Source organism: Dama dama, chromosome 19 (assembly GCF_033118175.1).
Source record: "Dama dama isolate Ldn47 chromosome 19, ASM3311817v1, whole genome shotgun sequence".
NCBI lineage: Eukaryota > Metazoa > Chordata > Mammalia > Artiodactyla > Cervidae > Dama > Dama dama.
In genome coordinates this window covers 40,771,752-40,788,375 of record NC_083699.1, presented here as the reverse complement: position 1 = coordinate 40,788,375, position 16,624 = coordinate 40,771,752, and the positions used below count along the sequence as shown (strand labels likewise).

The 16,624-nt window shown below is 37.8% G+C and overlaps 1 protein-coding gene across 13 annotated transcripts in view; it reads right to left on the bottom strand.

Moving 5' to 3' along the window:
* Positions 1-231: 231 nt before the first annotated feature.
* LPP (LIM domain containing preferred translocation partner in lipoma) overlaps positions 232-16,624 on the bottom strand; it is a 723,640-nt gene continuing 707,247 nt past the window's right edge. For all 13 annotated transcript variants that reach the window (XM_061166808.1, XM_061166817.1, XM_061166813.1 and 10 more), the window contains one exon: positions 232-15,754. In XM_061166808.1, coding sequence (XP_061022791.1) covers positions 15,626-15,754 — 129 coding nt within the window. In that variant the 3' untranslated portion in view covers positions 232-15,625. The remainder of the gene's footprint in view (positions 15,755-16,624) is intronic.

Sequence of the window (16,624 nt, the reverse complement as noted above, 5' to 3'; positions counted from 1 at the left end):
GTGGTCAAGTAATTCTAGAACATATCTAACCTTAAGATATTCTGTGCTAACAGTGGAAAAGAGTGGGTGCCTTCATATTCTTGTTGGCATCATATTTCTTTTGAGAGACGTTCCCTTTCTCAGAAGACCATATGGAAAGCAAATGATGTAAAAAATGAATCACAGTAAAAGAGGTTAGGAGAAAAGAGACAGGGATTATCAAGCTCAAAAAGAATTCCACACACAGGCAAGTGAATGTAATAACTTTATTGGATTTCTAAATATAATAACATAGTTGCAATTTTTTAACAGAAAAAAGGAATATGATTTTCATATTTATTGTTATAGAGCATTGGAAAAACATAATTGATAGAAAAAATTGATAGAGGGTAAATAGAAACATGATTTCATAGAGGTGGTAATGTATAAATACAAAAGAAATAACCCAAATCACTTGCTTATAACAGATTTTATTCTCTTACTTTTATAAGGAACCATGAGGTCTATGTTGGATTTGTCAGTGACGGTTCATGATATAGAGGAGAGACGTAATTTGCTAAGAATAAAAAAGAGAAATCTGCATTTTGGGAATACCATGGCTCTGTCAGTATCATATATGTGAAAAAAGGCATATTCTCTACATGTTTTTTGTGTCACTTTCCCTAAGTCAGAGAATGCTATTCAGATTTGTAGCGATCATGGTGGGGACTATGATCGTACTTAGTAGGAAGTTCTTGTTCTTTGACACATTTAGCATAGAGAAAACCTGGCTTATCCCCCCTTTTCCTTGATTTATCTTTTTGTAAATACCACTCAACATTTACATAAAACTCTCTCATAGTCATGATCAGATTGACACCTGGAGCAAAATCATGCTGTCTCTTTCCCAGTCTATCTTGTTTCCAAGGAGGAAAAACTCTGTGGTATTCCAATGTCCCTTTTGATATCAGGGAGATTTCTTAACTTTTATCTAGCACATTTTTCTCTAAAAAAATAGAAAATGACTGGTGTTAAAACTGAATAAAATAAAAACATAACAAGAACACGAACAGGAAGAGTAGAGAGTTTCAGAGAAGAGCATCACTTTCTTCAGGGAGACAAGTCATCTCATAAAATGACGACAACCAAGGAGAGGTGGTACACACTCCAGTAATGATAAAACCATGATCCATTCTGCCCTCCTCCCTCGTGTAAGTAGTGGAGCCACTTAGATGGAAAGCAAAATGGTGACATGTCGATGACATGGGGAGCATCTTTCATTGTTTGTCTCCCTTTGCTTCCTGTTGGTGAAATTGGGTGGGATAGGAGACAACTTTGTGACCAAGAGGATGGCAAGAGCTTCCTTGGGGAAAGGCTCACTGGAGGTACCTTGCTTTTCCAAAGCAGAGATAGACTCAAGCAAACATGGAGCTAACTGACTTCTAAGGGAAGAGAGCGACTTGGCAAGTGTAATCTGCCAGCTGGTTGAGTCAGACGACACATTGAGAAAGATCTTTTTTGGAAGCACGTCCTCCCTTCAACCCTTTTCCTAAAATCATACATAGTCTACTTTGCCCTATTGGTCTGGACCCTCTCCTCTTGCCACAGCTGGGTAAGAATCCAACTTTGTAGGCTGAGCTGCTGCTCCATTGACAATATCTACAGTTGTTATATCAGTGACAGAACCATGGAAACGAAAGCCAATAAATAACATGTGCTACTATTTTTAGGAGTCAAAGTAAAGATGCTCCAAGGATCTGGCAAGGGCATTTGGCCCCCTGAGCCTCCAATTGTCAGAGCCAAGACTTTTCTTTAGTTTTCACTGATGTGAGCCTGAGAGATAAAAGGAGAAGCAATGTGCTGACATTCTAAGCTCACCAATGCTTAGTTTATAAAACACACATATGACACATATCCTAATAGAGACCCTGGCTCATTGATTCTCTTAAACAACCTTTTTTTCCTGACTAAATGTTCCAATTCCATGAAGCATAATCTATTCCCTTGAAGTAGAGTACAGGAAACCTCAGCAATATGCCACAATCCAGTAGGATAAAAATATAAAGTGGCTGTATCAGCAAGGAATGCTCAGGAAATGTGCTTGCAGCCTGTTTCACGGTGCCACTCGGGAGGGGATATTGGAAATGAGTGACTTTCTTCCATTTGGCAAGGTTTCCTTATCTTAGCACCTACTCCTTTCGATGGTGTGTTTTTGAAGGCTGCACGGTATGACTCTGGGTACCGTGTGTACATACATATGTAGGAAGAACGTCTATGTTTCTCAGAATAGGCACTTTTTGAAGGCAGTAAATCTAAAAGTAAAGTTAATAGAGCCTATATTTAGTGCTCATCTTCTCACTTTGCTGATGTGTATGCTGAACAGAAGATCACAGATTTGAGTCAGTCTCGCAAAGAGGCCGGAGTCGGCAAATGGCTATATTCAGAGCTGGGGAAGTCTTGCCAACTCAACTGTAGCTGTTAAAAGGCAGACTTGGAGAAGGTGCAATCGTTTTTCTCAAAGGTGACAGCACAGAAGGAGAAAAGCCTGTGACAAAGCCATGAAATAAAAGCTGGTGTGTGCAGCTCAGAGAAAATTACTATCCTCCCGCTTTGCATCTTCGTGTCACATCTACTTGATGGCACAGATTTGCTACCAGAAAGTTCTTTCTTTTCCCTTCCTTTTTTTGGGGGGTGCATCTCATAACTGCACATGCTCCCAGTAGAGAAGAAGGCAGCCCCAAGTCTGTTTAACAAATGATAAAGGTGAAGTTTAAAAGACAAAATAAAAAGCAAAGTAATTAATTGCATAGATAACACGGTAAAAGTTAAAAAAATCCTGCTGTGAAAGTTTTACATTTCGCTTAAGGCACATTAAATCGCAAAATTTTATTTGTGTTAAATAATCAGACAATCAATGCTGTCTCTAATTCTATTTGCTTTTTCATACATTTCTTGAAAATCAATGAGGACAAATTCAGATTTTTTGGGGGGGATATTCTGACTGTTTCATTCTTGGATAATTTGCTCATCAGCTTTCCCAAGAGAATAAAAGGATACCTAAAATAAGAAAGTTATTTAAAAGTGATTTTTCAATGACTTCACTATAAACTACTGGCTTTTCAATGCCTTGGTTCGGACATTTCAGTTAAGAAGGCTGGCATGGTTTACCCCAGTTTCAACTTGCTATCTAGTGAGGCAGGTCCAAGGCACTTAACACTTTTTGGCAATTTTCATCCTGATATGTTACTGTAATGGCAGTCATCTAAAAACTAAGCAGAAGGTACACAGGGTTAATGAAATGCAAACACTGCCCAAATATCAACTCACCTTTTACGGTGACAAAGTTAAACATGAGGCCATTCCCACTGTTTGCATTTAAATGATAAAATCCCTTTTCCTCTTAAAGTCTGAATTTGAAGGAATGAAACATGTTGGCAGATACATTATAACCTGGTTATGCTATTCTCCCTACTTCTAGTTTATAATTACTAAGTGATCATCTACTGTCACCCAAAGAGAAAGAGAGATGAAAAGGATTGGATTTTTTCCCTTTATATTTGTCTCCTGAGAAAGAAGAAAAATGAAGAAATGTATCCAAGAAAAGCTAGCTCTCCCTCTTTTGCACTTTCTAAACTAGTTCAGAAATGGAGTGAAATGATTTGGTGAGGGAAGACATTTAGGCTTAACATTTACTCCCTCATGATGGAGGAAAAGGAGTTAAAAAGGCAACTCTTACTCTTACACAACAGTAGGAAGGAAAGTGGGCAATGGACAAAGCAGCAACACAATGTATCAATAATAATCACCCAAGAACTGTTCTTAGGGGACTCCCAGCAGAGAGATACATAAAGAGAGACTCCAGCTGCAGAGATAAATACCTTAGTTTCCACCCCCACCTCAAATTGCTTTGGCATATTCTAAGAGATAAATGGATCCGAGCAAAATTTAAATAGCTCTTTCTTTTTTTATTTTTTTGGCAGTCACTAAATTGGGTCAGGTCTAGGAATTATTAGTTTCTTGGCCTGAAAAATCCAAGTGTTTTAAAACAAGATTTCCTTTTTGAAGCATCAGCTTTCTTGGAAGATGTGTGTGTGTGTGTGTGTGTGTGTGTGTATGAGATAGAGTGTGTGTGTGAGTGTGTGAACATGTGTGCATGCAGGTGCATGGGTGAGTGTTCTGAAGACAACACAATTGTATTTTTTCTAGTTATGAGGGGTAAGATTGTGCACAATGGAGGAAGAAAAAAATGCATTCATAATTTCCTTTACATTATGTAAAGATAAACTGGAGTTTATGGCTGTCTTTATTTTTTTTTTTTTTAAGAAATGCTTTTTCATATTCACAGCCTCACTGTCCTTTTATTCCTTGTCTAAGACATCACAGGTTCCACCCAAGTGAGTCTCAGCTCAGGCATACCTACCTAGAAAATTCTGAAGAGTTCTCAAAATGCTTCCTCTGCTAATCCACTCCTGTGTGTGTATGGGGAGGGGGGGGGGGACACCTCATTGATTTTACAAGAATCATTTTCCACTCCACCAATCATAACATTAATCAAACCTCACTGGAAAATGAGGCTCCTTCCCGGTGTCTGAATGTCATCTCAGCCAAAGCCACTCAACTGCTGGCCCCCTGGCACCGCCTGTATTTCCCAGGTGTGCAGATTGGAAAGGGGTGAGAAGGCACTTGTTATTTAACTTGGCCCTCATTAATCCCAGGGAATTTAGCAGAAGGATAATGAGACCGATTTGATGGATGGAAGCCTCCCGGGAAAGAAGATGCCTAGAAAGCATATTAGGTAAGCTCATTTTAAGGTTCCCTGCAGTAGATTTAACTCAGATGAAGAAAGAATATTTTTTAGTTAACAGATTTTAACTTCAAGTCAAACAAATACAATGAGAAATGAGAGGAACTGAAAACCCAAGAGGGCACATCAAAAGGCACTGCTTCCAGACGGATGCTGCTCAAGAGGAGGCATACCCAGTTGTTGAACTGCCATATTTCACGTTCTAGAACATAACAGGATGGCTTCCAAGTAAGTATTCTGGAAACAACAGTACCAAACCCACCGTGATAAGCCCACAGGAAACACAAAATGACAAAAGGAGGGGAAGCCCAGGCTCTCAAACAGCAAAAGCCAAGTGGCAGAATCACAGTCTGTCCCATAGCATATTTTCACGGACATTTCAAGGTCAAGGTAGCTTGGTTGGCTCAGAAATGCCTGATGCTATGACATACACTTGGTAGGGCCTTGATAAATGTGAGCTGAGAGAGAGGACAACAAGCATTGTTTACCTGCAGGAGTTCCTGCCTCTGTGGGGCATAAAGCGTTGCCCACATAAGAGAAAAATGTCTTAAGGATCAAGTCACTTCTGTGTGCCACTGAATTCTAAATGTGTGGCCTCCATTGATATTTGGAACCTCACAGTTCCAGAGAGTTTTTCAGTTAATGTAAAGTAAACTGGAGTCTCTGGGGAAATTTGCTGCAGTGTACTTCAGTGCCAGTGTTTGTTCTTGGCGGTGCCCTTCCTCACCAGCTCGTCACACTGCCAATCAGATGAACTGCCTAGCAGTTTCCCACACAAGGACACAGAAAATGCATGCATGCTTTGAATGGTCTCAAACCCCACAGCACCCATATGCCTCTGCCAGCTGATGGCTGGGTGATCTATGTGAATTTCTTGGATGCCTTTAAACAGGGGCTCCAGGGGTCTGTGAAGAGTATCCAGCATGCTCTGAGGTGTCTGGTGCCCTGAAAGCAGCTACCGAATAGAACAATGGACTTGCCAGACCCAGGTACATCCCCAGGTCTGCCACTTACCAGCTCTTATTGCTTTTGGCAAGTCACTTACTGATTCTGAGCCTCGGCTTTCTCTTTCAGGATAGGGCCATTAATAACCTTCCTCCCAGGGCTGTTTCATGTGCGAAAGCAGTTTGTAAACTATCTTAGGAATTATTATTTTAGAGCTTGGAAAGCCATCCCCTATCCCAGGCCTGCCCAGGAGACTGATGACAGGTTCTGCCAATAGGGCTCTTGGATTCAAGGCTGGGGTGGAAGAAGCTGCAAGTCTTATCCTCCCAGAGACTACTAATATATGGCAAGTGCCTGGTATAGTGTTCTTTTGGCTGTCTTTCTACTTCCCATCTATCTTCAGTTACAAATGCCTTTGGAACAAACATATCGTATGGATTTAACCAGCATATTCTAAATAACTTTTGAAGTTTTGAATTTAGGATTTTGAGACATGTGGCATAAACTGTAATTAATGCCATGCTTCAACAGTACTGAACTTGTGTATACATTTTGATATAAAACTGCAACATAATGTAACCTACTTCCTTTCGCACAGAACAATTGGCTAGAGGTAATGCTTTTCAACAGAACCAGCATCTTCTGCTTTTGACGTTTTCCTTGTTAGAAGTGGAAATCACACGCTGACATTTCCCAACATTTTAAGGTCATTATCAACAGCCTGGATAAGGGGAGAATGTTTCACGGATTATTTAGTGGGGGAAGGCATGAAACTGTGTAACAACTGTCAGGATAGTTTGTCTTTTGAATAAGAAAGTAAGAACTGCAACCCAAAACTCATACTCTTAAACCTGACCCTCAGAAAACCCTTCAGACTATTTTTAAGGGTATTTTAAGCTTTTTTATAATCTTCAGCTAAAAAACAAAACAAAACAACAAGTTTATTTTTTAAAGAAATGTATTGCTAAAAGCAAAATAGGTTAGGAAGGAAAACAGGGAGGAAGCAATGTTTTATTATGTACTAAGATTAATTGTGTGTGGCACCAAGGAGCACCTAAGCCCCAAAGACTGGTTCTGGGAGCTTGGAACAAAGTACAATGGAGGAAATGGAAGAGCTTAAGAAATAAGAGCTCCCTGATGCAGGTGATGCTCAAGCAGAGCCTGGATTTTCACTTATCAGTACATACATGAGGGAATTTTAACACCAAGTGGAATAGATAAATGTGGAGTCCTTTACAATCATGGATCTAGAAGCAACAGGAAAATAGAGGTGTCCTGCTTGTCATACTAAAGAGGCTCAGAAGATAGGGGTGCTTGGTGCAAGAGTAGATTATGTAGCTAAGAACCAATGAAAATGTACATTTTGTACATTACCAAAAAAGATTCCTGTTCATACTGTCTGTGCTGGATTATATTTTGACAACTTTTCCTATCTTAAAATTACATAGAGATGAAAAAGCAAACTGAATCAATCTTGCTCTATGTCTTTCCCGTCTCACTGACCCTGAATACCTGGAAATGTTTTCTTCTGTGAAGGACATTCTAGAATGTGTTAAACTTAAAGTAGAGGATCTTCTCTGAACATAAGCTATGCTTTCCTTTTGTTTCTGGTACTTTACATACTCTTCTCTAAACTTCTAAATCAAGCCAATGAATCAAGATTGCTCAAGTTCACTCTTCCATGAAGACCTAACTGAAAAGAATTGCTAATTCTTTCTAACTAACTAATTCTTTCCTAACAGGAAAAGAATTACTTTTCCTGAAGCTATATCACTTCCTATGGAGTGCAGACTGAACCTATCTGATTTTATTGCAGTTGACTTTCAATTAGAGTTACTTAGGGGCTGAGTCTCTTAAAGTGATTATTAAATGGAGGGTATGAGCAAGAGATGAATTTGTTAGAAAGACAAAAGTATAGAGAAAACATGGACTCCTCAGGGTAGTTCTTAAATGATTGAGTGGTAAAGCTGCTCACTTCATCAAGAGTGTAACATCTCTAGGTACTAACATTTGAGCCCAGAAAAATGCAAGCAAATCTCAAAAACCAAACTAGCCAGAAATATTTATGTGGAGCCTATAAAGAGTCCAGAACTCTTTTTGCATATTCAGTATGGGAACATGGACAAGAAATGTTTAATTCTTGAGAAGACAAGGATGAAATGAAAGGGTTGAAGAGAATTTGCGAACATGGACCAAGAAGTGGGAATCTAATGGATGATGTGTAAATACTAGTTCACTCCCTATATTGACTTTGGTAACATCAAAAACAGTGAAGTTACACAGAGTGAGAGGACTGTTTTACACACAAGGGATATCTAACCTCATCCAGTTTTCACTCTCCTGGGTCTGAGTCCTTGGGGGAAATTTCCACATCGAATACCAGTTTCCTTTTCAATGATTCCAATTCCATTTACTTTCAACCCTGAAGAGGGTGTTTTTACCTAGCCTGACCGAAAGAGCTGGCTACATTTCACTTAGTAGACTGAAATAAAATTAGAAAATATCGTTGGGTCTAACTGTTCAAAGGAGAAGCAAGTGGATGATTGAACTTGATACTATGTTGATAAATGAGGAAAAGTTGAAAGAGTGATATCTGACCTAGAGGCAAAGATACAGACCTTAGACTTCCTGTGCATGGCTCCAGAGCCCGAATTTTGCTTAATATGAGGAAGAACTTTGGAAGAAAAAAGCTGCCCTAATAGTACAAGGGTTGCCATGAACAGTACTACAAACTAGCGAGCTCTAAAAAGATGTGGAATGGTGACTTGTTGGGAAAATAATAGGAGATTCGGATCCTTAAAAGACCCATGAGCCTATGTTTGTCTAGGAACAGTGCTGAGGCTTGGGGTCGACTATAGCCCTCTACCCTGGTGTAGAACAGAAGATGGCACAGCGAAATCTGTGTCAATCTTGGTAGATCATTCTACTCTTGGGGTTGAAAACTGAATTTAGAAGCTACAGTTTTGTGTAGCATGTGTGTGTCATTTAATAAGACTTCTGTTTGGGTCTATTAGGTCAATGTCTAGCAAAGGTAGGTGAATGATGTTTCCACTTGCCCATAAGTGAATGAGTTTATTGGAAAAAGTAGCAAGGACACAGTGGATAAGGATTAATGCAACCATCTTAAAGTATTACAAAGGACTCAGTTATGCGTTTCTCTCTTCTTTCTAGTATATCTAACTTTTGCTTATAGAATGTTTCAAAACTTGTGTTTATAACAACGGTTAGAATAAGAGATATTTATTAGGGTGGTTGGAAACTGTTGTAAATTACACAACAACCAGAAATAGAGCAAAAAGCTTTTAGCAATTTCTTTTTTGTAACTTCATGGGAGAAAAGTCAATGAGTTTAATAAAATATATCTTCCACACAACTTTCCATGAAATAAGCCACATGTATGTTGGATAACAAAAATAGTGTCTACACCTTTTTTGCACAGGGGCCAGGAAAGTAAGATAGAAAAGGGGGTAAGGGTCTTTCCTTTCTATATTGATGGGAAAATGTACCATTTATATTTATTCTTCTTTGAACTTAGTAATCTAACGCTAGTTTTCTGTGCTTGCAACTAAAAAGGAGAAAAGGTACAAATCAATTCCAGTATAGCTGTTTAGGCAGGGCATTATAGAAAGTGCATGATTGGATTTGAACGAGAGAACCACAGACCAAGGCAACTCCTGTTTACTATGCTCACCAGGTACCTAGACTGGAAAGGATGAGATACTCGTGTGTGAAAACAGAAACCTCTAACCTTCAGAGATGCTTAGGGTTTAGTGCAGCTTGCCTAAGACTATGTAAGAATAGGCATCGCCATCTGTCACAGGAGAGTGAGCTAGGCCCTCTTGCAAAGGGGTGAAGTGACATATATCATAGAGTCTTGTTGGTTATGGCCATGCCACAGGGCTGAGAAGCAGCTCTCCTTTTAATTCTCTTTTGACAAAAAAATACAGTGTTAGCCATAGTGATTTTTAAACACCTCCTAAACTTAGAAATATATTTCACTTGTTTAAAAAGCTACAATTGCCAATCCTTAAAACCTCTGTGAAAATTCTGAGTTACACTCTATAAGAATCCTCAGTGTTTTATTTGTGACCTTCCCCTTCTCTCAAATTCTTCCTTCCCTCCGCATTCCTCTCTTCTTGGAGACAGATTAAAAAATAAACAAACAAGCAAAAAAACCTTCTGTCTATTTATCAAAACAATATATTCACTGTGACTATTATTGTTAAAAGTGGGCAAATTCATTTCTGTATTGAGTTATGTATATATTAGAGATGCTTTCACTTTTCTCATATGTGACCCCCCAAAAAGGAAAATCAAGGTCAACTTGTAGACAATGTTAAGGACAGAAATAAAAAATGGAAATCCACTCCTAGAATTATAAGCTTTTTCCAAACAAATTCATAAAAACAGACACAGAGGGCATATTTTTGATCAGTATTAGACAGAGTTCAAAGGAATCTCAGACTCAAATTTTAAGAAAATGTATTACTGAGAAATCCAGATTGTTCTTTTCAGGCTGATTTTTATAAACAGACTACAGGTCTGTAACATGTGCTTCAGGAAAAACTCTGTTGCTGACCTACTCCCTGTAAAATACTGTGACTCAAGTATTAGGGTTTAATATGATTGTCATGGGAAAAAATGCTGATATGTGTAAAAATTCCGGAAGGATAATAAGAAAAATTCTCAAGTTTCATTGATCTAAAATAACATGCCATCACTTAAGAACATGATTGTCTTGTTGGTCAAAATGCTTTGGATTAAAAAAAAAAAAACCTTAAGCTAGTCTTAGAAAGATCACTTTGCCTATAGCTGAGAAAAGTAGGCCAGTCATAAATGAATTTGCCAAGAACTCTGTGATCTGAATCCCTGATGAAAACTCATTAAAATAAAACCGAAAGACTATTATCTCACCTCACTTTATGAATAAACACAGTCTGGAAAAATATGCCTTTCTAAAGGAAGGATTTATGGATGCTGCATATATTTTGTGGTACAATTCTTCTCCTAATATGATCATAATTCCATAAGGATTGTAATGTACTGATTTAATTTATTTATGAAAAGTCCAATCAGGATAACATTAATGAGTAGAAATGTTAAGGAATAAGAACGAGACAAGGAGGGAGGGGGAGAGGGAGAGAGAACTCTCACCAGGCCACACAGCTTTAATCAGATCACTTTTTAAAGGCTGAAATCATAAGTGAACTAAACAACAGCCAGGCTTCCCAGGTGACACAGTGATAAAGAATCCACCTGCCAACGCAGGAGAGACATGAGAGACACCAGTTCGATCCCTGGGTCAGGAAGGAGGAGGAGGAAATGGCAATCCACTTTAGTCTTCCTACCTGGAAAATTCCATGGACAGAGGAGCCTAGAGGACTATAGTCCATAGGAGCACAAAGAGTTGGACATGACTGAGCAACTGAATACAGCAAATGACAGCCTCATGAGAAAAGTTACCTGTCAAGGAAATAACTTGACCTGATATATCCATGATTGCACCATAATAATGACTCAGAACCAAGATCCTCAACTAATTCTGTATACTATTAAATTAAAAAAATAAAAAACAAACCAAAAGACCGTGGCAATTAAAAGCAGTATGCTGAATAGATATTAAAGGCTCAAGTGGAAGTATGTCTTCATTAGCTGACTAAAACTAGAGTAAGACCACTAAATAAAACCACTTACTCACTAACAACACCTAAGACATCACCTTGTAGCATAAGAATGCTTAACAATGTTGTCCTAACTTAGGAATCCGTAAGGTACTTCCAAGAGATGGTGAGAACAGAGATACTGCTAGAATACATTAAGATGAAGAGTTCAGATTTCTCTGGATTTTGACTTTTCAATGAGTACATCTTTGAGATTTGGGAGGGTTATTTATGTGAAGACTCTTCAGAGGAGCATTCATAGTAGTGTAAAGTTTTCTTTAAAAATAAGGCACAAATACGTGTTGCTCTCTGATTGTCTCCTGTGAAAGTGCACCAAAAGAGCGATCTTAGGAAATGAACTTGAGGCACATTTTGCAGAGGTATATCTTTTCCAGCCTCCTGGTTTCCTACAGATGGCTAAAGCAGGGTATGGAACATGCTGTCATATTTCATTCATAACACACATGTACTGAAGCTCCAGGCAACAGATGGACAATCGCTTGTTTAAACTACAAATGTGAAATACTAAGGTAGCATAGCAATATTTCTAGAAATGTATATGGAAAAAAAGCCATTCCAAGCCAAGAGAAATGGTGAGAGGCTGTGAGGTTACATCAGTGTTTCCCTGATCTTCCTAGCAGCTGCCATAGTTTCCCCAACACCCTTCAAAACTCGATAATGGAGGGATCAAGGGGCAGCCCCAATGCAGATTTGACAAGAGAAGCCTAAACCATATCAAATAGAAATAACACTGTTACTCCTGGCTGGTTCACATTAATAGGATTATTATTAACTAGGAAAACTGTTGGGAGTTGTGTTTTCAGAGTCCTGTCTATATTCCATAAACCCTCTACGACAGACCCATGGTAAAATGCTCTCTTCCTTCCCCTGAACCCAAATACAAAATACTTGTTTAAATGCAATTAGAATTTTATATACTTGAAACATTATCGCAAACATCTCTGCAGAATCTTAGTGAGGAAACAGTTCTAGTGTTGATATCTCCACTGTATTCATCAGCATACACACAGTGAAGTCATTTTGATCAGAGAAGTTGCTCTGGTAAAAACAATTTTTTAATGAAAGGAAAAAGAACCCACATCATTGAGCTGCAGAGATGTCCAGGATCTCAAAGCTTTGATGCATTTTGCTGGAACACATGACTTATTTTGAGTTTTAAAGGCCAATCTGTTCACAGATGAGACTCCACACTGAGTCAGTATGAGCCGGGGATCCAGGCGATGGAGAAATCTAACCATGAAGAGATCTGCAGAGCCCAGGACATTGTGGGTTTTTTCTCCTTTTCCATGTCTCTCATGTTACATGGAATTACCAAATATTTCTGTTCGTGACAATTTTTTTAAAACCAGTATATTTTTTAGTTTATTTTTACAAACTTTCTCTTATAGACTCTATGATTTTTTCTATTATCTATGTATTTAAATGATAACAATCAAGACAAGATATCATAAGACAGTAGAATTATCATCCTTAAGGCACTAGATCTTTATATCTGTTATAGGCATCATTTCATGTAGCTAAAACAGTAAAGAGTGATTTGGCATTGCTGATACCAAATGATTAATAGAAGACAAGAAAGCAGTATAAATCATATAATTAAGAAATCCTGAAATAAAATATTTTAGGATCCTTTCCTTATTATACCTTGTGAAAGAAAAAAATCTAAATCTAAATGTTCTGTATATGTAGGTGTGCACATTCATTATTATAAAAGTATGATAAGTCTATATTAAAAAGAGATTTACTTTAAAAATCTTTGGTAAAGATACTCTGAGGTTACGTGATAAAAACGCACTATAAAGATTGTAAGCAAGCACTATTCTGGCACTGTCACAGTGAGGGGCCTGTAACAGCCTTTTCTTATAACTCTTTTTTCTTGGCATGTAAACATTCAGTTACATAAGAACTTAAATGTAACCAACAAGTAGAATGTTACTGCATTTTTATAGTATAAATATTTCATAATTCCTCCCTCTTTTGGCAAAATTCATAAGACTGAATTTCAAGAGATAAACTCCACCCCTCAATAAGTTGGGCTCTTTCCTTTTGACCAAAAGATAATTTTTCCCCAAGTATTTCATAGAAAACAAATGGCTGAAGCAATTCAAGCTGATTATAGATAGTATCACCCCAATTGTCTAATAGTCAGTACTCTTTGAGGTCATCAGCATGGTCTCCTTTCATTTGGAAGACAGAAATTCAGTGATACAGTTGTCCTTGTATCTTAAAATCCACATGCTGCTGGACCTCTTGCATTTCACATTATGAGAAATGTGAGGTCAAGGACAAGGGAGACAAGGTGAGGAAAGCACAGTGGTCAAAGGACCCTTTGAAAAGCTCTAACTGTGGTGGTTCTAAAACAAAACTGGTAACCAAAGCAAATGAGCCACAGACTGACTTAGAAGAGCCATAGGCTTAAGGATATCTTATTGAAAAAAAAAAAAAAAAAAAGAACCACCTTTATGATTATTCCTACTAAAGCAAAATAAATTTAATTGGGATGCTTGAGGTCTGGATTGCAATGCAAAACATTCACAAATAATTTCTCGTTTCTGAGTGTTAAAATTAAAAACAAAAGTCAGACTAGAAGAGTTTACCACCTTCTAATCATGAAACAGATCTTTGTGGAATCAGGGAAGGGTATACAGGGGAATGTAGCTATATTTGTTATATTTGATTTCTTAAACTGGGTATTACAGAGATCCATTATATTATTATCTATATTTTTGTTATATTTAAAATACTTTGTAATTTAAAAGTATATACTTGCAGAAAGTTTTTAAGAAGGTTGACCTAATCTTAAAAAACATTTGAACAAATCTTAATCCAAAATATTTAATTTACAAGATGGTAACCTGCTACTAAGAGCAGGGTTGTTCCTTAAAGGAAACATGTTAGGACATAAAAAAACAATGTATATGGTTCTGCAGTTAGCAGGCAAGCATTTCACTGCCCCAAAAGAATCTGACTAAAGATCCCAGGCTCTGCATATCTTTAGTTCAAAAAGGCAATTTCTTTTCAGCGATTGTCTATAAAAGTGTGGTGTAAATGTCATATCAATTATATGAAAATGTCTCCTTCAATATGTATTTTGAGTTGCAGAAGAATTATAAGAATAATGAAACTGTGGTTCCACAATCTTTTCAAGTTTCCTGTCTTTTTAAGGTAAACTAAACAAAACTAAGACAATTTTATGTGCCCTGATTTGCAACTGTCAGGTAAAATGGACCTGGGCCTGGAAAAAAAAAATTAAACATTTCTTTATAGATATCTTCCTCTAGAGGAACACAACTACACAATTTTGGCAGTTGTGTTTGTATGTCCTCCCTCCCAAAGCAAACAAACAAAATGTTGCAATATATCTGATATGAAAAGTGGAACAGTATTGGAAGTTATATTCTAGAGAAAACCAAATTTGTCCATATTATTATATCCAGGTAGCATGGAAAAAGAAAAATTTAATATTTGAGGCATAATAATGCCTTTTTAAATATAACCCCAAAATGCTTTATCCAGTATACCCCATCTGTAATTTCTGCAGGAAAAATATTGAGGTTTGGTTCTCTCTCACCAATACCTATTTTCAAATGAGCCCCACCACTGGTCATTATAGATTTTGAATTTGGTTGGCTGCAAATTCAGCTTCTTTTAATCTATGTAATTTACAGTTTAAATTCTTTATAATCTGACATATAATTGTGCATTTTTTCCCAAGGGATATGACTAGTTTAGAGCAATAAAAGACTATTTTTTTCAATACACAGAAAATGAATGACTATCTTTTATGATCACTGGCAATGTGGAAGTGATAGGATGGAGCCTTCAAGCCGAAAAGCACCTGGGAGTTGGCAGACTTCCCCAGGAAAAACTGTGTGACAGCAAATACCACACTAAAAAAAGCCATTCAACCAGATGAAAAGTGAGACAAACATAGGGATTAAAAGCTAAAGGAATGCAGAAGTGAATGGGATGGAGCATAATCCGTGCAAAAATGTGCAAGTCCTTGGGAACAAAGGCCTATCAAGGTTCTACATGATTAACTGTGAAATGTGTATTGTAAGAACTCAAAAAAATCTCATATTCTAGGTGTTTCTAAAGAAAGGTTAATAGTGGATGAAGTAGAGACCATCCCATAGCTTGATTGCCTTTCCTCTTTTTTCCTATTTCTCTTTTCATATTTTTCTTGTGTTTCATCCTTCTTGGAGCCACCCACTAACCGCTAAACAGGCGACTGGATTTAAAGGTCAGTGCTGGCCTTGGCGGTCAACACCCTGATGCGGGCAGAATTGCAGGTCTTGCAGAGGATGTGTCCATCTAGCGGGTAGCAGCCTTGGTTATCTCCTTCAGACAGGAGACCACCACAGTCCTGGAAGAAGGAAGGCAGAGGGAAAGGATGTCAGTGAAAATGGAAACAAACTCCTCTTTTCATTCAAAGCTTCCATAAAGAGGTCAATTACCACCTTTTCTCTTCTGCAGGACATCATATGATATGTCCTGCATTAAGTTGAAGCAGAGGCTGGGGACATAAATAAGAACAGGGTAAAATGACCTTCCTGAAGTCACGCAATTAGAAATACAGGTACAGAAGGGGAAGAACCTGAGGCTTCAGACTCCCAAGTATTTTGTTCCCTTCACCCAAACAATAAGAACAGGAGAGAATAGATCTTTATCATTTACTATTAATTTAAAGATTTTTCAAAAGTAATATACAAGTGCAAGGACAGAATCTCGTGGTAATTCCAGGTCAGAAGTTAAGTTGCAGAGTGAATCCTGCTAAGCAGCGGACCACAAACAGGCTCTGCATACTTACTCCAACTTTAGCAAGAAAACAAAATCCTAAGGTTTGGCGTGGGTGGGGGGAGTGGGGAATGATCCATTGTACTTTCTAAAGGATACAGCACAGTATAGAGGAATGAGTGCCGGATGGGGGGACAGGACCCTTGGGTACCACCATTAGTTCTGCTCCTGCCTCTATCACTTCAGGCAAGGTCAACAGCCACTCTAGAAATTATTCCCACAATTCCTACCTCACTGGGATGTTAGGAGGATCAAAGAGGAAAATGGATATGACTATACTTTGAAAAAAATGCCAAGAGCTACATAACTGTAAAGAATTATACTACTGTTAATAGTACCTGAGCATCCATTTTGAAAAGTGTTATATGACAGTTAAACTCTGACCTTCACCTTTAGAGGAAACAGAAATTTCTTCGGAAAAAAAAAATATAGTATTTCA